The sequence below is a fragment of the Protobothrops mucrosquamatus genome, unplaced genomic scaffold, assembly GCF_001527695.2.
Source record: "Protobothrops mucrosquamatus isolate PMUCROS unplaced genomic scaffold, P.Mucros_1.0 scaffold1878, whole genome shotgun sequence".
Classification (NCBI taxonomy): domain Eukaryota; kingdom Metazoa; phylum Chordata; class Lepidosauria; order Squamata; family Viperidae; genus Protobothrops; species Protobothrops mucrosquamatus.
The window spans coordinates 20,451-44,641 of NW_015388005.1; the positions used below are offsets into that span (position 1 = coordinate 20,451).

Here is a 24,191-nt window from a genome sequence, read left to right on the forward strand (position 1 = left end):
ACTTCCCATCTTGTTCCAAAATCAGTATCGTAGGAAATAAAATGTCTATGGTTTGCACATTATTTGCATGCTCTTTAAGCAAGAGGATAAGTTTACTCCGCCCTTCTCTGCCCTTCGGCTTGGTTGGCACAACCTTGGCCAACAGACCCGCCTAGAGACTCGCGCCGCTATTTTTCCCAATCGCTGGAGACGGTTCTTTTAACGTGGTACAAGTTTACCTCGGTACACGTGATAGGGAGACGCGCACGCGCTGTTGGAGCTTCTTGCCTCCCCCTTTTTTTCTCAGGTTATCATGGCGGCCGGAGGGGCTCACGTTGGCATAGGAAAACCTGCCTCCCTGTTACAGGACTGGGAATGGGAAAACGCGGCCAGGCAGACGGCGGAAGGTATGGTCAGGGAATGAATGTGAACAGAAATGGCATGGAAATGAGCACGCGTCTTTCGGCAGTGCATGCAGAAAACGAGGTTTGTAGGGCAAGAAGGACTACCCGGCGCTTTGAAATAAATAGTGAATAAAATGGAGAGGAACGCAGGATGATCTGGGTTAGATCAAGAGGAAAGGAGAAGTGCCGAAGTTAGGTGGGTGGGTAAAGAGTCTTCTTCGGAAATTATGCTCAGTAGTATAATTCAATGGTACCCTTAAGAATAAATCTAGGGTTCATAGAGTGGCTTTCCCCCATCTATAGTAAATGCATTTTATCCGCTTCTGTATGGGATTCCAGCATATAATCAATGACTCGAATATACTGTAAATAAGTGCATGGCACAAGAATAATAAATATATATTGAATGTAAAAATAGTTATACTGCAGGTGTAAGTTTCAATCTTCCATTTGCCTGAGATGAAAACCTGCACAACCATTACAAAATAGGCTTCATAGTGAATTTTCAAGTCTAATTCTAAAGTACTGGTGCTATGACTTAACTCTGTATTTCATGAGGAGATGAAAGCCAAGCCTCTTCTATTGTTACTAATATTGTAGAAGCATAATAATACATTTGGATGTATGATCTTCTGGGAATGAAAGAGTTAAGGATATTTATTAGAGGGGAATGTTTTGAACTTGGCTAACTGGAAAATATTTTTCTTCAGTCTTCAGATGCCTTTTTTCTACATATGTAACAAAATATATTGTCATGAAAATGTCATATTTAAGAAAAGTGTTAGGCAATGCTTGCCTTAAAATATTCAGTTTTATAAATATATACTTTTTATAATACTTTTTCCTGATAACCTGGGCCTATGAGAGGATATTTGAATGATTTAAAGCTACTTTCCCAAAGAGAGTAATTCTAGATGAAAAGCTGAAGAAATTTAGTGAACTTTGTCCACTGTAAGAGTTGCTGATGTTTCTGTTCACTATCATCTATAACCCTTGTTTAATAGGTTTTTAAAGAGGCAGTATAAGTACCTAATTGGTTTGTTACAGTCCTAACAGGTGTGCATGATTCTCAAACAGTATGTATGATTTCTCAGATAGTACATGTAGGCTGAAAATGCCAACCCACATAGCTTATTCTTACAATCTGGTCACTTTAAAGATAGGTGGGAATATATACAGTACTATATACCAGCACATCACTTATCCATTTGGTTCCTGTTCGTGTCAAATGATTTCTGCAAAGAAAGTTTTGTTTTGTGCTGCTGAACTGGCAGTATGTTTAGCAATATACTATAGTTAATATTGGTGTCTTGAAAGCATATTGGAGATATTCCTGGATGCTTTCTAGTGTCAAATGATATAAAATACATTATACTGATTGCTTTTACCTGAGGCAATGCATTATGGCAAAAAAATAAGAATTAGTCTTGTGTTAAGCACTAGTGTAATCCTAGATGATCAGGAATTGTAAGGAGAAGGCGAGAGGCCTAGTACAGAGATATGAGACTCTTGGCCTGTTCTTTATGCCCAGTACAGAAAACAAGCTAAAAGCATAGAAAGGTGCCTCTGTTAGAAAAACCTACCTGCTTAGCATACTGTAAATGTTCCTCAATTTGTGATTGTATAAGGTTATATTCCCACAACCTGAATGACCCTTTTTTTGTCTCCTGACTCATATTTGAATGTCAATAACATACAACATCAGCAAATCATTGATTCCCTAGTAGGTAGCTTGCAGATATAAGACAATTTAGGTTAACTCAAAGCAAGATTGAGTTAGTTGGGTGCAAAATCTAAGCCCTTCTTGGTTAATTAAGTGGGATATTTATACAGGAGAGAGATAGTAAAACCTGCCTGTCTTTTTGCATGTCTCAGTTACGCATGTCATGAAAATTGGGCCAGTAAGACATTCTAGGCTTCATGAGAGATAATGGTATCTTAATTGTTAATTGAACAAGCACACAGTGTGACAGGATACACTGGGCTTTAAAGTACATATATTCCCATTTTTTTCCCTGTGTAAAAATTGAACTAGAAATTAACAATTTCAATTCTTTTTCTCTTAGGAGTGAAGACTGGAACATGCTCCATTTTAGATGTAGTGGAAATCTTGGGGTAAGTAGATCACTGCAACAATCTTTGTTCTACATAGTATATACTCGGGTGTCCAGCATGTCTGGGTACTATTGGAGCAACGGAGCAACATAATATCAAAAATTTACTAAATTTTTAAGAAATTAGTCTGATTGAATGCAGTAGTGAATATTGATCAGTAGCAGGTGTGTTTGAATCAGGTACCTGGAGCTACAGTTTGTATAATTTCCAAAAGTTTCCATGTGCCTCATAATAGCAAACAGCATGTTTGTATGAAATAGTATGATAGTATGAAAAAGAAGTAAAGGATATGCTACTACATACACCTCATTTCAGAAATGAAGAAACATCTACTGTACTGGGCCTTGAACCTTTTTGAACCAGGCTGTGGAAGTGGGAGGTGAGTGTGTGTGCACATTCCCCACTCATGCAGGCAAGCACACAAATGCTCTATCTGCATGAGCAGCGGGCATGTGTGCCATCCCATCTTCTCATACCCCCAGTCTGCAAAGCTGAAAAGGTTGGAGAACTCTGCTTTATGTGATACCCTGTCCTTTTCATTAATAAAAATGGTTTTCTCCTTTCTGCATCATTTGGAAAAGACAGGATCATATACAGTAGATGTTTCTTCATTTCTGAAATGAGGTCTATGTAGTAGCATATCCTTTACTTCTTTTTCATACTATCATACTATTTCATACAAACATGCTGTTTGCTATTATGAGGCACATGGAAATTTTTGGAAATTATACAAACTGTAGCTCATTGATATCAGTCTGAAAACTTGTCTTCTGTTCTGCTCCAGGTACCTAAAATAATTATTCTCTAACTTCATAGGATAACTTGTATAATAAATATGCATAAAATGACTGTTCTTGTCCAAACTTAGCAAAAATAAAATGTAGAGAGTGAATGTAAGGAAAACAATGTAATGGCACAGAACATGATCATGCTAATTAATGTGATTTCTCAAAGGGAAGGAAGATATAGAATTCTGAAACTTCTAAAGCTCTGAGGTTGAGGTTGGGCTGGATTCTGGCTATATACAGAATATTTTAAACTCTTGTTTAACACAGCTATTTGTGTTTGGTTACAAGTCTTAATCTCTTCTGCCTTATAAGTTTCCCTGGATAGAAATATTTTTGAGTCCTTCTGAGAGTATAATAGTAGGATTAGATTTACATCATATTTTCTTTGCCAGTTAGGACATCTCAGATGTTTCAAATACACTCATACAGTGCAGACTTAGAATCCACATTTCCATGAGAAGTCATACATTTTTGTCACACAGAAATCTCTCTAATCTGGGAGCAGAAAATGTGAGTTCTTTAAATCTGAGACAAAACAGGAGAAGGGAATTGTGATAGTTGATTCTGGGCCAAAGTTAAAGAGAGAAAGGATTACTGTAGTATTATTCCCTCAGAGCTCAAGGTTAAAGTTAGAATTTTCACATAAAAGGAAGCAGGAAATATATGCTTTTTAAAAATGGTTATTTTGGTTGTTTTTTTTTAATGGATACACATCTGAGCCAGCATTTTCTTTAGGTTCTTTCTTTATTTTTATTCTGTGTAGTGTTAAGTCACAACTAATTGTGTTTTTTTAAAATTATTATTTTTCTGTGTAAGTTGTGAATTCTGCATAATTTCAGCCTTCAAGCTGAGCGTGAAGATATTTGTATGTATAATATTATGAGCTGTAATAAATTGAACTCCCCACAGCATTTCTTCTTGAGATTCTGCCAAGAAATTCCTATTTTGTAGCAGATCAGCACCATCTTGTGATCTCTCTGAAAGTTTTCTTTTGTATTGTCTTGTAGATTTTCAGTTCAGTTATTGAGCTTGAACAAGACAATTGTGTAAATCCTTTTCTACAACATTGAATGTATGCATTTTAAGGTGTAATGTAAAAATGCAATTTTATATATTTCTTCTTTTTTTAAACAGTTTGAGAAAAGAAAGACCTGACTTTGCTATTCATACACTTCTATGCTACATTGCTGGGAGGGATTGTTATTGAAGCTATTTTCAATAGAAAAGCAATACCAGTTTTGAGAGTCTTGTTCTAATTAAGTATAAGGGGATGACACCAGCTGAGATGCCCCCAAAAGATGGGTGTATCAGTGGGAATTTACCAAGCTGTTACCTCATAGCAGAAAGTGGAATCAGGATGTGAAAGCTCAAAGGGCTTCTGGTAGGAAGAGTTTGAGAGTTCCAACTTTCCAGTCTACAGGCTCAGTTATTCTAGTGCACTTTAGTACTAAAAAATAGTAGCTGGCTACTAAGCCAACATAATATTTGTCAACAGCCAGATAAAAGGGAAGGAATTGGCAACTTAGTTAGGTGACCATTTTTGCATAAAGGAAAAGGAGTCCCTGTGGATTTTATTCCAGTAGTCATTGCCGAGTATAGGGGCAGTGCTCATATCCATTTCAAGGCATTGAGCCAGCACTGTCTGAAGACATTTCCAGGGTCATGTGGCCAGCATGATGTCACAGAGTGCTGTTACCTTCCCACCGAAGGGGTACCTATTTATCTACTTGCATTTGCATGCTTTCAAACTGCTAGGTTGGCAGGAGCTGGGGCAAGGATGGGAGCTCACCCCGTCAAGTGGCACTCGGGTCTCGAACCTGGGCTGCTGGCTTCCCAACTGAGAAGCCCAGCGTCTTTAACCGCTGAGCCACTACCCTCCCCTACTTTTGCATGGGCTCCAGAAATACTTTGAATTAGTCAAAGAATGTAATACGGACGAATCTCAAAGAGCATTTCTTGCCTGAAAAGAATAAAGAAAGAATGGCAGTGGGGGTTCAGAAAAACATATGTATATGTTAACGATAATTTATCAGGGCAATTTCTGATGCAATATAATTTAAATTGTGATTGATCTGGTAAGAGAAATCTCACTCCAGCTCCTTCCTGGTAATACAATATTTTTCTCTTTACTTGTATGTATGATTCTCTGTTGTTTCTTTCTAATGCAGAACTCCTCTGAAGAATGAAGATCCTCAAGTGCGGTCACAGGGCATTCAAGTTCTCTCTGAGGTCCTCCTACAGTGTTATTCCCTCCTCCAAGAGCAGGAAGGTGGGACGTATAATTCTCACAGTGAGCTAGATTTCCTCACCAGGCACAGAACTGCTCTCAGTTTTTATTCAGTGTTATTCAGTGATCAGGAGCATATGTATAGGCAACTGTAATTCAATGACTTGGTAGCCTTTGACATGCATAGCCTTGTGGGGCAAAACTAGACTATTTTATATTTTCTGATACAGATAGTCGTCAACAGGGAACCTCAGCCTAGCCACCCTCATTGTCCTGCATTCTGCCACGCCCGCTGACTTTCCATGTCTTCTTCATCCTGGACTTGCACGGGTGCTTGCCACACCAGACCATCTTTGCAAGGCCCCTCATGCCATTCTCCAAATAATGCACAGACTTGTCCAAATAGCACGTGTCCTTCTCACAAGGATTTGGAAGGTTTCAAAGCCTAAAAAGAAGGCCACATACAATTTGGACAAGACTGCATGAATTCTCTGGCCAGCTGCTGCCTTGCAAAGGTCCAGGCCCAGCCTGTTTGGTCAGCAGCAGGCATAAGGAAATAGTAAAGAGCAGCAGGGGCCGCAGAGCACAGGGAGCCAAAAAAAAAGGGATAGTAGAGATAGGCAGGTGAGGGAGTTAAAACATCCCTGTGATCATAAGTGCAGGCTGGCTGCCACATGGCCGTATTGTGATCACCTGGCCATGGAGGCACTGCAGTGGCTATAACTTTGGTAATGGGTTGCAAGTCCAATTTTTAACACTATCGTAATTTTAAATAGTCACTGAGCAAATGGGCATAAGTTGAGGACTACTAGACACTCTCTCTGTGTATAAAATTTAGAATGTTTTAATTTTAGCTTTACAAATACTTAAACTGCAGTATGATTTACTTTTTAGTTTATCTTACCTTTGTGGCAGTTTTGAGTGCCTGAAGGCATTTACACCACTGTACTACTATTAACTAGTCCATATGTGACAAATAATTATATTTATTTGGAGAAGATGAGAAGCATCTTAATATTAAACAATATCTCATGTGTTCAGCTGAAGAGTAGACTATGCAACTTTTTGGATCTGAAGGCAAAAAGATACTTTGGAAGTGGGAGCAGAGCACTATTGTGTGATACTACGATAGGCAGCTGCACAATCCCTGAAAAAATTATATTGCTATAATAGTTCATGCACTTGCCTACTTTGGCACATTTTTTTGCCTGGAAATCTAAAGTACTATATGCTCCTATTAAATGAGTGAGGTGAATAATGTGTAAGTTTAACGGGGAAGTGAACTGTAGTGACACAAAAAGAGGGATTGAATGAAGTGTTTGGCTGTTCCTGTATTGAGAATCCATTATGAATTTTGACATTTCAGATTCTATTTGCAAACATATAATTCCGTCCATAAACTCATGTCATCCTTGATAGTGCTCATCACTGACTATTTTCTCAGGGCCTTCACTTCTTAATGTGGCTTACTGCTATTCTCAAGAGAACGTTCCTTCCAGTGTTTGCTATGCTAAGAACAAATTACTGGAACTGTGATTCTGCACTGAGGAGCATGATAAGTGGTCGGTTATGTGCACTTTGCCTTCTGGGATTTTTCTTTGTTATAGGAATTCTGTATTTATCATCACCAAATGTTGTAATGAAAATGGGACTACCCAAGGGAAGACAAGCCTCACATGATCAAGCAATCTGTGACACTTCTTTATTGCCCATTTTTGTCCTGTGGTTCCAAGCCTGACCAAGATGTCAGTTTGTTACATTTAATTCCCAATGTGTGATTTGAAAACTTGCTTACTAATATAGCACAGTGATTAATAATGTTTTTTATTGTTAATTATAGTAATATCAATGTTTTTTATTCCAGTGACCCACCTTGTCTTGTTCTATGAGAACCGTCTAAAAGATAATCACCTTGTTATTCCTTCTGTGCTGCAGGGACTGAACGCTTTGGTGAGAATTTACTATCAGTGATATATAGTTCATTTTGTGAAATTTCCAGGATCTAAACGACAGTGGCAATCTTTTGGTGGCTGAGAGCCACACTTAAAATGCTAGAGGGGATCAAGGAAAGCGGGTGGGATGATGATATAAAATGGTTGGGATGTTGCCTTATATGTGGACAGAACTGAGATTTTTTTTTCCCTAGAGATTGGGCTTCTTTTTTTAACAAAAATCTTTATTAGGACTTATTCTGCAGTTTGGTGTATTGAAAACGGCAGAAAAACACACCATCAATTTTGACAATCGCACCATCGAAAACTAGGACCAGCGAGGTTTCAGGTTGCAAAATGGAGATGGCTACATGACTTTAGCAACTAAAGGGGATTAACTGAGATGTTCTAAGACAGTGGCAGTTCTGGCCGATTTAACTTAGGCCAACAGAAATTGCTTTGAGAGTAACTAATTAACTGACTAGGGCACAATTTTAGGGAATATTCTTAGTACAAATAAGGTCCTTTGTGCAGTGCTTATTCATTTCTCTCAATGTAATGATTGATTTTGTCTGTTTCTATGGCAATCTATGGTGAAATTTTACAGTTTGTAAACAAATCTTCAATAATAGATTTATGTCTTAAATACATATGATTTGAAGCCCAGAAAAATCTTAATAAGAAATTAATTGGTGTTCAAAATGTTCTTACATTTCTTTTCAACAAAACATAGTATCTCAAAAATATCACAAGCAATATAATTTTAATATGATTTTGAAAGTAAGTGTAGGGAACCTTTCCATGGGAAAATGTTGTGGATTAGAAAGAAAACATAAGAGGGGACCAGAAAGAACTAAAGATTATAATTAAAAGAGAAGAAATCCACCAATATAAATGTAGCAAATCAATCTTTGACTTTGCAAGAATTCAAGGATATTTGGGAACAATACTCTGAAATTACTCTTAAAATTATCTGTTATTATAAAAACAGATATAAAAGACATTAGAGCAGTGATGGCGAACCTTTTAGAGACCGAGTGCCCAAAAACTGCCCCGCTCCACCCACCCGCCCTCACCCCGCCTGCACTCAGGGCCATCCACGGCTTGCCGCAGATCGCCCAGGTGGCCCTGCAGCGCCATGGTGGCGACATCCTTTGCCCGTGCCCCGCAGCATCATGTGCTGCCCAGCTGCCATGTGCTTGGCTGCACTGGTCCTTGTGGGCCGCACCCGGGGGTGATTCTCCGGGGGGGACTGCTGGTGAGGAGTGGGCTGCGGGGGCAGGCGGGGCTGGGCGACGGTGTGCGTGCCCACAGAGAGGGCTCCGAGTGCCCCCTCTGGCACTCGTGCCATAGGTTCGCCACCACTGGGTTAGAGGAACATATTTTACTGGACAAAATAGAGACTGAAGCTGATTTGAATGTGGATTTTAAGAGTGCCAAGCTATAAAAATGATATGGAAAAAGATGTTACACTGGATTTACAAATGAAACCAGTTAATGACTTTATAACTAAAAAGGTCATACAAATAATCAGAAGAGTAACTTGGATGACTTTCTTTTCTTGGATTTACAAAAGATATGTTTTAAACTTATGAAGGAGTTTCTGAGAAGAGAAAGAAAAAATGGCAAGACTTTAAAGGAGTTAAAGCTCAAGATTTTTAAAAAAAGAATACAAAGTTGCTTTATTTGATCAAGGTGTGTGTGTGTGTGTGTGTGATAGTTAATTCTGGTAACTCTTGATGGATTTTTGCTGGCTAGGATTGTATCACAAAGCTTTAAAAACTTTATAGATAAGAGATGAGATATGGAAAGAGATTTTTTTTTGCTAAAGTATTAAAGTGATACGTTACTGATACTATGTATTTGTCTTGATGAAGGGGAAAGTCGTGTTTCTGTATCTTTTTTTCTGTATTTTCTTTTTCTCTGAACTTTTTCCTATTTTTCTTAGTTTATATTAGTTTCTTATATTTGTAAAATTATTAGTAAGAATATGTACACCTTTTCTATAAAAAATAAGTAGCAAAACTTCCTTACAGAGATTAATGACTTAACTATGATTTAAATTAAATCTACTTTGCTGAGGTTCTGATTCTTTTCCTGGAAGCTATTGCAGATAGCTATCTCTTAATGAAGATGGACATTTATCATAATTTTCCTTCTTTTTAGAGCAAATGTGTAGTGTTAGCTCCAGGACTGGCAGTGTCTGTTCTCAAAGCTGTCTTCCAGGAAGTTCACGTTCAGGTGAGCATGGAAGTCCTTTACATTCTGTATATGTGATTCAACATTCCTTCCAGCAATCATTATAATTGCACGGGTTATACTGAGTACTAGCATCTTAGGCCTGCTCTGCTTGCAGTGACTCGTATTAATAAGTAGTTAGGGCCTTTCCTTTGTTTTGGTGTCAGAGACTAAATATGTCACGTTTTGCTAAAGAATCTTTATAATGCTATACTTCGCAAATTGAAATTATGTTCGGATCCCCTGAAATATTATTAAAGAAAGAATGGTCTCCATCGTCTGTTCAATGACTGAGACATATACTGTATAATGCAGATATGACTTATTAGATATTACATTAAATGTCAGTTCAAATCAGTTGTCTCTATAAACTTGCTTAATTGCTTCTGGCATGTTCTTTCTTACATTCTATTTCTTGAATGGTGTCCTTATGTGATAGCATAATTAAAGCAGGGACAAAGTGAGGCTGGGTAACTGAGCTTTGAGATCAAATCTAAAAATGTTAGTATTATAGGTCTTACTGTTGTATATACAGGCATGGCCACAATTGAGCCCAAAATTTCTGTTGCTAAGTGAATTTTGCCCCATTTTATGACCTTTCTTGCCACAATTGTTAAGTGATTGTTAAATTAGTAACATGGTTGTTAACTGTATCTGACTTCCCTATTGACTCTGCTTGTCACATGACCCTGGGACACTGCAGCCATTGTAAATATCCACTGCAACCAGTTGCCAGACATCCAAATTTTAATTAGGTGCAACATAGGATGCTGCATGTGTGAAAAATGTTCATAAGTCACTTTTTTCAGTGACATCGTAACTTTGAACGGTCACTAAATGAATAGTTGCAATTTGAGAACTATCTGTAATGTGTGGATGGAAGTTTCTTATGTGCATTGCACTTAAATTGGAGTTAAAATATGTTGGGGTTCACAAAAGGCAGCAACTGGGACTAAAAACGAGAGAAAGAAATGGAATGAAGAAAAGTTCTGACCATCTTGGTACTAATACAGATTGTAGGCATAAGCTTTGACTTGCATTTAATTAAACTGAATTGTCCTCTGTAGCAGTAGATAAAGTACAAATAAACTTACTCTAGAAGAAATGGAAATAACAAATGAGTCTAATAAAATATGATTTTAAGACTACGTGAATGTAATAAGTAATAATTACTTTCATAGCCCTGCTATTCTTATCTTTTATTTTAGTCTTTGTTACAGTTAAATCGTCATACTGTCTATAGTATCATCACTAATTTCATGAGCAACAGAGAGGCAGGTGAGAAACTATTTTTGGAAGTAATTGAGTTACACGTCCAACTTGAAAACCCTGGAATCTTATTTTCCACTTTTTTTTCCCTACAGAGCTAAAAGGTTTAGGTGCTGATTTCACCTTGGGCTTCATCCAAGTGATGGATGGAGAGAAAGATCCACGCAACCTGTTAATAGCTTTCCAGATTGTTCGAGACATCATTGTAAAAGGCTATGCAATAGGTAAATTCAGCTCAAAGTGAAGTTAATCATCCAAAGAAAAGCTTGTGTTACCACTATAACATGTGCAAAATTTATTAATGTGGGAATGAACCGATTGGAGAACTCCATAATATTGAGTTTCTTTCCAGCTCATCCCATTGGAGGCGAACCTGGGGGTCTGTTCATTGGTTTCAGAAGCATGTTCTTCAAACCAGAAGCCGTTTGAGGTGTTCCAAATGAAACGAGGGTATTTCAACCAGTTTACCCCTCAAAATATCTCAGGCAACTTCCAGTTTGGATGATTTGTTTGTGAAAACTGTCAGTCAACCCTCTGGAATGTCCTAGTTCAAATGGAAACAGAATGTTCTGGAATTATCTGACAAGAGCTATATCCAGATTGGAAGATTTTAGAGATCCCTAGTTCTATTAGTTATGAGAATGTATTTTTGTAATGAGAGATATTGAACATAGCAAAGAGCTAAACCACACTTAAAGTAAAAACTGTTGAATCAGAGTTGTAGATTGTCTTGTGTCAATCTCTAAGACAAATCTTCTGAGTTGTGGGTGATCAAGCTATGTTACCAGGTAAACTTCAAATATAGATCATGTCTAGAATTTGAGCTTCTATAATTTGCAATGGCTTAATATGAAATTGTGACTGTGTATAACAGATGTCATATTGTTATGTTTATAATTTTCAGGGCCTTTTTCAGAAGAGCTATTTGAAGTGACTTCCTGCTACTTCCCTATTGACTTTACTCCTGTGAGTGAATTGTTCAGATGACAAGTCTGTTATAACTAGTTCTCAAATTGAAATATGGGTGCTGAAACATAACAATATCTGTTATGAAGGATATTTTTATGAAGATATTTATTCAGCATACCCAGGGTGGGTGACTTCCATAATGTTTTCAATCTTGTTTGTTCTAGCCCTCCAATGATCCTCATGGAATCCAGAGAGAAGACCTGATTTTCAGTCTGCGGGCAGTGCTGACCTCTACTCCCGTTTTTGCTGAGGTATAACAGTTGTGTTCAGCAATTGGGAGTGTTGGATGGCGGGAAAAGGGACATGAATTTTCATGACACTGTTTTTCACTTAAATTACAGTGAAACTTATTGTTACAGTGGTTTTCAAGTAAATTGTAACTGTCCTCTTTCTGTCCCTGATTCGTACAGGTATTCCTTATTACAATTTTGATACGCTCACTCTAGTGCTTTTTGTTCGTTGGGTTTGCTTTTAACTTAAAGAGAAGGGGAGAAAGAGGCAAAATAACTCTCTTCTGAGCGTTTTGGAATTCCAGCACATTAGTCAAGTGGTTTCTTTCCTAATACAGCAGCCTTTTTCACCAGTTAATTTGTTCTGCAGATCTTTTTGAACCTGTTCATTCCTGCTGGGGTTTCACTACAGATTGTTGCTCCAACTTCTATATGCTTGGAACCACTCAATATAAATACAGCACCAACAACATCCATCAGTCCCCACCATTGTCTAACAGATCTGCTCTGTCATACATTGGTAACAGGTGCCCGAATTAGGCAAGAGGTTTCTCAGTGTTTACATGCTACTTTGCACACAGAAAAAGACCCTCGGCCTTGGGACCAATCTATAATACCCATATCATTCAGATCATCATAAAAGACTGAAAATAAATCCATCAACACTGATATTTGGGAAAGATTTCTGATTTGTTAATAGCCAGGGAAATTGTTCCTAGTTCATTCACCTTCAAGCCCAACTTCTGGAAATGCTTTTTAATACTTTTTTCTCCAAAATGTGTTTTTTTTATTACTTTTTCCTCCTACAGTTCCTACTTCCGTTGCTCATTGAGAAAATAGACTCAGATGTACAAAGTGCCAAGCTGGATTCCTTGCAGACGCTGGTGAGAGCACTCAACAGTGATAATTAAATTTGCCCGAGCCATGTGAATTAGTTTTACTTTATGCCCAAATGGTAAAATGTATTGGCAGTGGGGTTCCTTCTTCTTTGGCAATTAAGACACACGGCTAATTATTTCTATGTGGATCCCCTTACAGATTGCTGCATGCAAGATCTATGGGCATAAAGAACTGAAAGAATTCCTCCCTAGCCTTTGGTCATCTTTGCGCACAGAAGTAAGAGGAAATAGTTTATTTTGGGGAGGGGAGGGACATAGATTGAGCTTCCAGGGAGCAGTGCATTCTGAACTGTTCCTACTCTGCCTTTCTGAAGATGTACTGCACCCGAGACTCTGGTAGTTTTACAGTGAATAGTTGCAAGTGGTATAACATTTAAAGACGTTGTAGAGAAAAATGGGAGGAATAGATTTAAGCTTGCTTTTTAAAGACTTGCTGTAATACCAGACAAGAATATCTGACTCACCTTTTTATAGGTCTTCCAGACAGCAAGTGAGAAGATAGAAGCAGAATGCTTGTCTGCTTTGCGAGCTCTGTCAGCGTGTCTGTCCCGTTTGGTGCTTGGAACTGATGAGGAGGATCTTCTGGATTCCTTCCTTAGGGGAGTTCTGCAAGGTAAGCCCCAAAGAGCTCTTATATCGGTTTTTCAGTCCTGTGATGGGCATTCTGTTTATCCTCCTTAACGTGCTGTTGAAAGAAGTAAACATCTGGAAGAGAAAATAGTTCATTTTAATGTTACAGTCATGATTTGGCTCTCAGCATTCAAGAAAAAGGAGACGGCATCAGGAAACAAGAGGCAGAGAACAAATTTACTGAACTTTAATGCTGTTGGCGATCGTCACCCGGCCTAGTGGAATAAATAAAATATTGGTGCTGCTTCGTAAGGCATGCGATTACTCCTAAGCAACCTTGTTTATTTTAGATTGCAGACACCATCTGTGTGAGCCTGACATGAAACTGGTGTGGCCGAGCGCTAAGCTCTTGCAGGCAGTTGCAGGAGCTTCTTTGCGGGCTTATTATCAGATCACAAGTAGTGTACTTCCTTTGCTGTTGGAACAGTATGCCAAGCATGAACAGGTGAGAAGAAATTGGGGCAGAAAACATTGTATTTGACGAGCAGGGTTAAAAGGTCCTGTAATTCCAGACTCAAATATATTTTGTGGCAGTTCTGTCATGCCCTAGGCCAGGGGTAGGCAACCTTGGCTCTTTTATGACTCGTGGACTTCAACTCCCAGAATTCCTGAGCCAGGTGGCTCAGGAATTCTGGGAGTTGAAGTCCACAAGTCATAAAAGAGCCAAGGTTGCCTACCCCTGGCCTAGGCTTATAGTTCGGTTGGACTCCAATTTAGAGCAAAAGTCTGCATATGCTGTCTTTTCCTCTGTCTAGGGAAGTTTCTCCAATCCATCCTGTGTCCTCTTGATTTCTTGTAGAGTAGTCAGCACAGGACAGTCTTGGAGGTGTTGTTTGGTTTCTTGGAGTTACGGCAAATGTGGGGTGCTGAGGAGGAAGGTGAGTTTGCTGCTTAGTTACCTTCTGGGACAGAATTTTCTTTTACTTAAGTATTCTGCTAACAAGACTGTTCTTAATGGCTTCTTTATATTATTGTGCTTCCGTGTTACCCAGAGGTATGTTCTGCAGAGACAAATGATTTTCATCTGTTGGGACTGCGCAGTAGTCGTGAGAGGGAAAGAGGAGAGGCATAGGGGCATTTTTAGCCTTTGTAATGGTTTTAAATTTGTTATGTCACCATATTATAGTTCATTAGTTTATAAATGTGTCTCAGATGTTCTTGAGTCTGCATAAGTTTCAAATTCTGTTATCTTTCTCAAGATGCCTCCTCCTTTCTGGAGCTCATTTTTTTATTCTTCCAGTAATTTGTAGGTAAGGTGGTAGTGTTGTATCACCTAGAGCTTTAGATCAGTGTTTCTCAACCTTGACAATTTTAAGGCATGTGGACTTCAACTCCCAGAATTCCACAGCCAGCATTGCTGGCTGTGGAATTCTGGGAGTTGAAGTCCACATGCCTTAAAATTGTCAAGGTTTAGAAACACTGCTTTAGATGGTTTTCACTTCTTTAAAATTATAATTTTTCTGCAACCCTCACAGACCACTGGTTCGAAACAGAAGGTTATCACTATTGTAACAATGCTAGCAAAAACCTTGTTGCTTCTAGTTTTGAGTATCTGATATACTCAAGATGGTTTCATTACATGTAACTCTCTCTTTCTGCCTCCTTTGCAGACAAAAGTCCACTGCTTTCTTGCAAAGACTCTCTGTGTTCTATAGTATTCTCTGCCTTAGCTGAGCCCAATATTCAACTTCAATTGGTTGGGATCCAGATTCTGACATTTCTAGGATCTCGTCAAGGTACGTGTCAACGCTGCTAACATCGGATGTTTTTGCTTTGACAACAGATGGAGATGCAACTATTTTCTTCTTATGTTTTACTCTTAGAGTTAGATGATGCTGGGGGGAGGAATGTGCATGAGAGTTTAGCTAGACATAATAATACTGAACCTAGTGTGTGAGCCAAGGTTATTGAAATAAGAGATGATAAGAATTGGCCGGGCTGGAGAGCTGGAGGGAAAGCCTGCATTTCAAACTAATTGGAGAATGTGATTTATGACTGTTAATTGGAGGAGGGAATTTTGCTTTGATACTATGTGCTCAAGGGAGGGGAATCCAGTTTTTGGCTTCGATTGTGTTAGTGCCGATGCTATGCTTCTCAAATAAAGATTCTTTAAGGTAAACAATGCCTCGAAGTTCTTTGAAGAGTTTCATCTGTCGGAACCATGACAGTATGGGTTATTCTTTGGTTTGAAATGGCATTCCTTGGAGGTAGAGGAAAGATCATATTCTTTTTTTCTCTCAAGTGCATTTTTAGATGCTAGTGAGTATACATGTGTCTGGTTTTCTGATTAGCATATTTCCTAGCGTTAACAGCTGAGCTTCCAGCAAATTGATCATTTTAGTGGACTTTGTATATGTTGCGATTACTTCTACTTCACAAGAAACAGAATATAATATAGCGATTTCCCCCCCCTGTTTTAGAGCTTCTAGATCTTGCAGATGTGGAAAAGCTTGCAGATCACTTTGCACAGTTCATCCTGAATGAAATGGATTCCCAGATCAGGTTAGAACAATTCTCCTGATCAGACAAACAAACCATTGAGAATTTCTGAAAAAGCATTTTTCCTTTTTGTGATATTGGATATTTTATTAGTAATTTGCTTGCAAATAGTAAAAAGAATTCCAACAGTCAGTGCCTAACTGTAAATTCTTCAATTTCAGATTTCCATATCTTGATCTAAGATTTTTACACAAGTTAATTAACATAAAATGGCATTTCTAATACTGCTGTTGTGATCCCATTTGATTCCTCATATTTGGATTTGTACAGCCATTCTTTTGATATTAATTTCTGTCTGAATACTCTAGGCTGGGTTCACATAACAAGATAATGCCCAAAGAAATAAGCCATGTTATAGCTCGGTGTGAAGTCCTGGATCTCATATCATGCTAAAATAAAGTTAAAAAAAAAAGTAAAGTAAAGGTCTAACCACAGACCTACGTTCACCTAATTAGCATTTCCAGATTAATATTTTATGGAACTTGGCCAGTAGTGTTGTTAATTTTTCCATAGGACTACCAGTTAATTCAGTTAAGTTTCCAATTGCTCAAGCCACCATCTAACCATGGTTCAAAGCCTGTCAGATTATTTGATAATATGTCTAGTGAAAAATCCCTATCCTCTACTACCAGGTTTTAGTCTAACACTTCTGGATAGAATTTAGCAAAATCTAGGCATTTGGTATCACTCAGTGGTTCAGAGTGTTTATAACATTTATAAAACCTCACACATAGAATATATGGTATTACAATTTCAAAAAATTGATCCCCACAGAACGACCTGTGTATTTTATTATGACATTCATTCTTACTTTTTCTATATCTTAGTTTGGCAGCTATGGATGCTGCCGGCACCCTTGCTCCTGTCTACCCAGAAATCTTCAGCAAGTGTTTGGTTCAGAAGCTTTCAAAAGGACTGGACTCAGGTAGAATCTTTCCAGTGGATTCCTTTGTTAGTGGTTGCACAGAAATGCTAATTCCCTTTCTGAACTTCTCGGTAGTCATGCATGCCTTCTAAATAGATTTATTGTAAATAAACTTAGCCTGCACATAAAAGATTGCTGTTCTATCCTGAGAAAGTCGAATTGTGACCAGACGAATTATACGATTGATACGTTTCAGAACTTCAGGATAATATTTCATCCCATCAGAAACATCTACAAGCTCTGGCAGCAGTGTCCACCCATCCAAGTATTGTAAGGCAAACTGTTCCTGTCTTTTTGCAACATCTCCAGCAGATTCAGAAAGGTAACGTTTTAAATGGCGGTACTGGAATTCTATCTGATGTTTGAGATTGTATTAGAAAGACCCAGATTTCTGCAATAGTGGTGTTCTAAAACAGTGTTTCTCAACCTTGGCCACTTGAAGACGTCTGGACTTCAACTCCCAGAATTCCCCAGCCAGCCCTACTGGCTGGGGAATTCTGGGAGTTGAAGTCCAGACGTCTTCAAGTGGCCAAGGTTGAGAAGCACTGTTCTAAAAGGTGGAAAGACTTAGTAGAATCTGTGTGTGCTTGTATAGCTTACTCTTTCCACAGGAAGAGCACTGAACTCTAAAATTCTTAGTGTCTTCTGCTACAGACGGTAAATCATTGTTCTATAAATATATATAGCAGGACTTTAAAGTTTGGACTAATTCTAAACTTCCTATGATTTCATTATTATTTATTTGATCTGTATGGTATTTGTTAAATAAATAAGAAAAAAAATAAAAAATATTCCAATTTTTCCACAATGCAGGGCAGCAGCTATGCAAACATACTCTTTGTTCATCAACAAAGTATAACTGCAGCCTGGGAAAATAAGAGATAACAAACTTTTTACACCAATAGAAACTTTTTTTTATGGGAAATGGAGAAATGAAATCATGTAGCGAGGGAGATGTGCTGTCAGGATATTCGTTGCAGACTATTATTGTCATGGTTTAGTGTCTTTGAAGAAATTACTATCTGATTTATTAAATCTCACATCTTGATTTATTAAGCTGAGAAATCATTTTTAAGACTATGTGCACTATAGGCTTGACCTTGAAATATTCCAGTCTCCAAATGGTGGTATAACATTGTAAGTATGAAATAAAACAAATATGTTTTGAATGTTTGGTTTTGAAGTCAGTACAGATTTAAAATTTATTGTTTTGAGTAGATTCATTTTATAGAAATTATAGACTTTCTGGTTTGATTACTTGCAGTGGAGAGGACCAAAATGATTGCATGTGTAACAGCTTTGCCAATGATGCATTTTTAATCATTATGCCACAGTGTGATAATCAATCACAGATAATGTATTGATCATTTTTCAAATATATGAATTATCAAAAAGTACTATTTTTTTAATACTATGAGTTGTGGGTTTTAAAATTGCTCTTGTTTTTGCAGGCAAAATGCCAGCAAGTAATAATTCAGTGGTATCTGTGTGCCACAGCTTGCAACAGGTCGCCCTTCAGTGCCAGCAAAATGTTCAGACATATTGGTACTTCCATCAGGCGGTGGTGCCCTGCTTGCTAGGCTTAGCAGTGCAGGCTGCTTTGGAAGGTAGGATGGCAGAAATACTCAAGGTTTTACACCCTCTCAACTAAAGCAGTGCCTGTAGTTAAGGTTGGATTGTTTTTTTCCAGTCCTCGATTGACTAATGCTATCATTTGTCTTCATACTTCTGAGTTCTGAACAAGAAGAGAGATATGTTCTGTGTATTTAAATTCATATGTTGGGCTGTCCTTTGTTCCTTCTTCATCTGTTCAGAGCTGCTTCTTATGTTATAATTTCTTCTCTATGAAACAGCCATTAACAGGCAATACATTGGAAGGACCCCTGAAAAGAACTAATAAGAATTAACATCTCAATTTCTGTTACCACTTTCAGAAAATTCTCAAACAACACTCAACAAAGTTCTGCTAACAGAAGAAGCTTTATCATCCATGGTGTTAGTCATCAGTGCAGCCTGCATGCACTTAAGCCCAGAGTGAGTAACATGTCCCTTCCTGTGGTTACTGATGCTGTACAATTTAGTATTTCATTTGGATAAGACTGGGTTTCTGCTTGATGTAGATCCAAGATTAGGAGAGGTGTTGGTAATCTCTCTCACTACTCTCTGACATTTCTGTGTGTTGATATAGTGTCAATTGTTATATCATGGCAGGTTGGCTGCTCAGAGTGTGTCAAAAGTGGTACCTCTCTTCCTAGATGGAGAACTTTCCTTCTTGACTGGAAACAACTATCTCAGCTCTTTTCAGCCCTTTCAGGTATTTGAGCCTAATCTCTGCTAACCATTTATTTGATGCAATTCAAGATGGTGTACATAAAGCTTCCTCTTTCTATTTCCCCCATATCACCAATTCCTTGACGTGAGTTGAGCTGATAGTGAGTGACAGTCTCAGGATCACCCAGCCAGCTTCTGCGCCTGAGAGAGGGCTAGCACTCATGATCTCCTATGTTTTAATGTAGCACAGTGGTTCTCAACCTATGGGTCGCGACCCCATTTGGGGTCGATCGACCATTTCACGGGGGTCGCCAAGCAAGGCTGTCCGCCATTTTTTTTCCCCTTTTCCGGCGGGTGCCTTACCTCCCTTGGGCTGGGCCAGCTGGTGGTCGGCCTGCTCCGTCTCTGCCGCTTGCCAGCTACGCCTCGGCCGGCGCAGGGGGCGGAACCACGCATGCGCGGCGCTCCCGGNCTCCCGGGCAGGGAAAGTCCTCGACTTACGACCGGTTGGGTAGTCCTCGACTTATGATCGGTTTAGTCCTCGACTTACGACCAGTTTAGTCCTCGACTTACGACCGGTTGGGGGTCGCGGCATTAAAAAGGTTGAGAACCACTGATGTAGCACCTTAAGCACCACACCAGAGTGGCTCTTGTATGGAAAAGTGTGCCTAAAAATTTCTGGATCACTTGCCTAGTAAAAAATGATGTCTTTCCTACAGGATGGGCTCCATCCAGCAGCAGCCCCAAGAAGGCTGGTTGCTCTCCTTATGGCCTTTGTATGTTCACTGCCAAGAACAGTAAGTCCTGGGGAGAATTTTCAGCAGGGTTTTAGAGAATGGGATGGGATAATTTATGGTCTTTCAAACATCCACACATCAACTTCCATCTTACTAATCAACATTGCTGGTGATGGGGGATTCTGGATATTGTAGATCAAGAACATTTGGAAATTTACTTGAGAGTAGATCTGCGCTATGTGGTGCCAAGGCGAGAAGCCAGGGTGCTGGTGGAAAGTTTGCTGTTACCTTCCTTCCTTCTGCAATGTCTGCTTTCCTTGCAGGTGGTAATTCCTCAACAGGATCGGTTGTTGTGTGAGCTACTAGCTCTTAGCTGTTCCTGTGACTGCCCATTCACTGCCACTGCTGCTGCAAAATGCTTTGCAGGACTGATTAACAAATACCCAGAAGGTAATACCTAGATAGAACAATGGATGCCATAGAATTAGGGTAATACTCTCATGCTACTGAAACCCTAAAACTGGATTGTGCTACATATTACTCAGTTTAACTGTGAGAAAGTGTAACACAGGTGTTAACAATTGCTCACTCTTGTTTCTACTGTTTTCAGGGCCACACTTAGATCAGCTCTTGGAAATGGCCATAAAAATGCTGGAACGAGGCTTGAATGAAGGTCCCTATCAACGCCAGGCCCTTACTCTGCTGTTGTGGGTAAGTTTGCATAATGTTGTATGCACACTCATCCTTCCTCCATGTTAGTGTCAGAGTTTATCGTGTCTTTTTGTCCTTGCAGGTGAGTAAAGCATTGCTGCTACGCTACCACCCATTAATCACACAGCTGACTGAGAAGGTGAGCTCCAGAGAAAGGCTGGACCTGTCATAAAGGCCAGATAGCTTGACCTCTTCCTTAAATATGTTCTGCTGTTGTTTGCTCTCCAGCTACTCCAGCTTTTAGGGGACACTGTTCTTGGCCCTGCAGTGGGTGATGGCTTTGCCTTGCTCATGGCTGATTCTGCTGATGTATTGGGCAAGAGCTGTCATGCGGAGGTGCGCCTGATGTTCCGCCAGCGCTTCTTCACAGATTGTGTGCCACAGTTGGTGCAAAGTTTCCACACATCCACTCCTGGTAAGAAATGTTATGTTTTATTCAAAGCATTTCCTGGTCAGTATACTCTCTCCATAGGAGAAAAGGAACTCTTTCCTGCTTTATTTATTTCTTGCAAGGTTTGGGCTTTCTATTATTGCTTGAGGGACAGACAGGAGAATTTGAAGCCTTAATTGGCCAGCTCCGTGATTAGGGAAAGAATTGAGAAATAGAAGAATGGGGTGGCTTTCTCTTTGCTGCCAACAAGTGTTTTCACTACGGGCTTCGGTCTGTGGCTGTTGGAATCCATTGCAAATGGATATTGCGATGATATTTTTCTGGGAAAATCTTAACTAAACTGTCTTTTTCCTCCTAGATGTGAAACCAAATTACCTGAAAGGCTTCTCTCACATATTAAATCACTTGCCCAAGCCAGTGCTAGTTACAGAGCTGCCTACAGTGAGTGTGAAACGATGGCCAAGGTTGTCTTTACCTGTTGAGGGTTCCTTAAATCCAGGTGTGTAACAGTAAAGGAAATGTGACCCTTTCCTTCTCTTATTTGCCCATTCCCACAGTTGCTGCCTCTGTTGCTAGAATCTCTGTCGTGTCCTGACCATGTGGTGCAGCTTTCAACTTTACGTTGCGTACAGCCATTGCTACTTGATGCACCTCGTGCTATGCATCTCCACATCGACACACTTGTGTGCAAGTTTCTTAACCTAACAGACAACTCTGCCATGGTGAGTAGAGTAGTATTTCCTTTCTCAGATTATTTTCTCCTTTTCTATCTGGAAGAAGCTTAGAAGGTTAATTACATGCCTTTTATGTGCCGCAGGCAATCCGTATTGCTGCACTTCAATGCCTCCATGCACTTGCCTCCTTACCTACCCCAGTGGTAAGTGATGAAAGCACTTGTGGCTGGTAATTTGCCAGTTCATCTCCCTCATTAGTTCATAAGTGGGGCTGTAGCTGAATCCTCATTATAGTGGTGCTTTCCAATTCTTGTCAGGTGATCCCATTCAAGCCACGAGTCATTCGCGCATTGGCCAAGCCTTTGGATGACAAAAAGCGCCTTGTACGTAAAGAAGCTGTCATAACACGAGGAGAATGGTAAGGTTTACATTATTCCGCAGTACTGTTTCTTTTGTTTTTAATAGCAGCCCTGATCAACTAGGCCTCCTTGATATCAGCTGTTTAAAAAGCCTCTGTAATGAAATTAGTCATACAATGCTAAAATGGCCCTGAATGATTTGCCTTTGATAATAAGCTTTGGAAAGCATGGTTTGCAGTATGTATCCTTTCCTCTTCTCATCTAAATCTGTGATCTATTTCTTACAGGTTTCTGCTTGGGACACCTGGCAGGTGAAACATCACTCTGTGAATCCTGATTGACAATCTTTTGTGCAGTTTGCCTTGGACCACTTTTCTTGCAGTTCAGCAAAGCTTTGGACAAAAATGGAGGAGTTTCCTTCCTTTTTTAGGAGTGGGCTGCCTTTTCTATAGGGTGCTGGAATCCTAAACACAGTGGTTGCAACCCTCAAGCCTTACTTTTTACTGCAGTGCAGTATGGCACAGAGGTAGCAGAATCTCCTGCCTGCAATAGGTGGGGTTAGAAAAATAAATAACCCATTTGTTGAAAGCTTCTGGAGAAGATGCCTCTTAAGGGAAAGACATTGAGCAAAGTGAGTTCACTTCTGCTATTCTTCATCATGCTTCATCATTCTTATATTCCTCTTTTAGTGGTATAAAAATTAACCACTATAAATCATAGCTAATATCTATTAGAGGAATTCAAACAATTTTCATTTATAATAATTTTACACACATGAAATGCATGTAGTCATAAAATAAATTATTACAATTTGGGGTAATTATGAAATTCAGAATTATTCTAAATACAAATGGCAAGAACTATGGAAAGGGTTACTTAGACAGTTGTTTAGCTATCTTGGGTAGCTACATTTTGAGAAAATATAAAGTGCTGAAAGCAGATGTAAGGTTCATTTAGAGTGCTGAGAGTATAATATGATTGACAATAGGAATGTGGTATTCTATAAAACACCAATTTACCAACTATACATTGCCACTTGCTGTCCCTGCTTATCTTTTTTTTTGGGGGGGGGGGTTTAATAAGTTGAATACTTTAGAAAACAAAAGTGCTGGGCTGAAACTACTCATCATTTTTATTCTCTAAGAATACTTTTGGAGCTGAAAAATGATACTGGAAATAAAAATGGTGAAGCCTGTTTCTTTGCTGTAAGCTAGTCTCCCATTTATTTTAATACAAATTACCTGAAATAATTGAAATAAAGCAGGGAGGATGGTAAGGGAGGTGTGAATATAATATCATCCACCATGCTGATTTGAACAGTTCCAAGCTAGTTTAGTATTTAGCCATCAGGATGAAACTGTTGTTTAGATGTAAAATTGGCAACATCTAATCCCTTTCTTATATTAATTAGTGCTGTTTTTATAAAGTACAAATATAGTATTCCACCTAGATTTTTATGAAGCATTTCCTACTCAATCTAATTTTGAAAAGCCTTAACAGTGGGATACTCCCCTGCTGTAAAAGACACTGTTAAGAAACAGGTTTTCTTGATTTAGTACTGTTGAAGGACATCTCATCAATGAATATAGCAGAACTGCAACAGAACATGGATAAGAATAGATCACTGCACAGTGATCACGATAGTGAATACTACTGTGAGTATTAGGAAAAAGCTGTACTTTACAAGAGTAAAAGATATTGGAATATAAAGCTGGGAAGGACTGCTGAAAAGTTCTGTTTAAAAGACCACACCATTTCAACTGGTTTTTTTTTTACTTAAAATAATGTTTAGATGTTTGGTTCATTGAACATAGATCAATTAATAAATTGTGGGGCTCCAGGCTTAAATGCTTGACTATTTGGTTTCAATACTCTGAATTAACTGCTTATCTAGTGCTTTTTTATATAAATAGTTGGAGAAATGCAAGGCCATTCTGGCTAACTG

At 38.9% G+C, this 24,191-nt stretch overlaps 1 protein-coding gene across 1 annotated transcript; it reads left to right on the plus strand.

The window, feature by feature from the left end:
* Nucleotides 1-291: 291 nt before the first annotated feature.
* On the plus strand, nt 292-24,093 carry MMS19 (MMS19 homolog, cytosolic iron-sulfur assembly component). The gene is made up of 31 exons (XM_015823457.1): nt 292-386; nt 2,450-2,498; nt 5,455-5,555; nt 7,378-7,463; nt 9,611-9,685; nt 10,891-10,960; nt 11,047-11,175; nt 11,856-11,917; nt 12,085-12,171; nt 12,960-13,034; nt 13,189-13,266; nt 13,524-13,662; nt 13,970-14,124; nt 14,479-14,557; nt 15,290-15,415; nt 16,100-16,181; nt 17,006-17,103; nt 17,300-17,425; nt 18,555-18,710; nt 19,038-19,137; nt 19,315-19,417; nt 20,094-20,171; nt 20,435-20,561; nt 20,722-20,822; nt 20,905-20,961; nt 21,051-21,237; nt 21,572-21,654; nt 21,771-21,935; nt 22,031-22,090; nt 22,205-22,305; nt 22,534-24,093. Exons 1-31 carry the CDS (start codon nt 293-295, stop codon nt 22,559-22,561), a joined length of 3,057 nt encoding a protein of 1,018 aa, XP_015678943.1. The 5' UTR covers nt 292; the 3' UTR covers nt 22,562-24,093.
* The last annotated feature ends 98 nt before the right edge of the window (nt 24,094-24,191 follow it).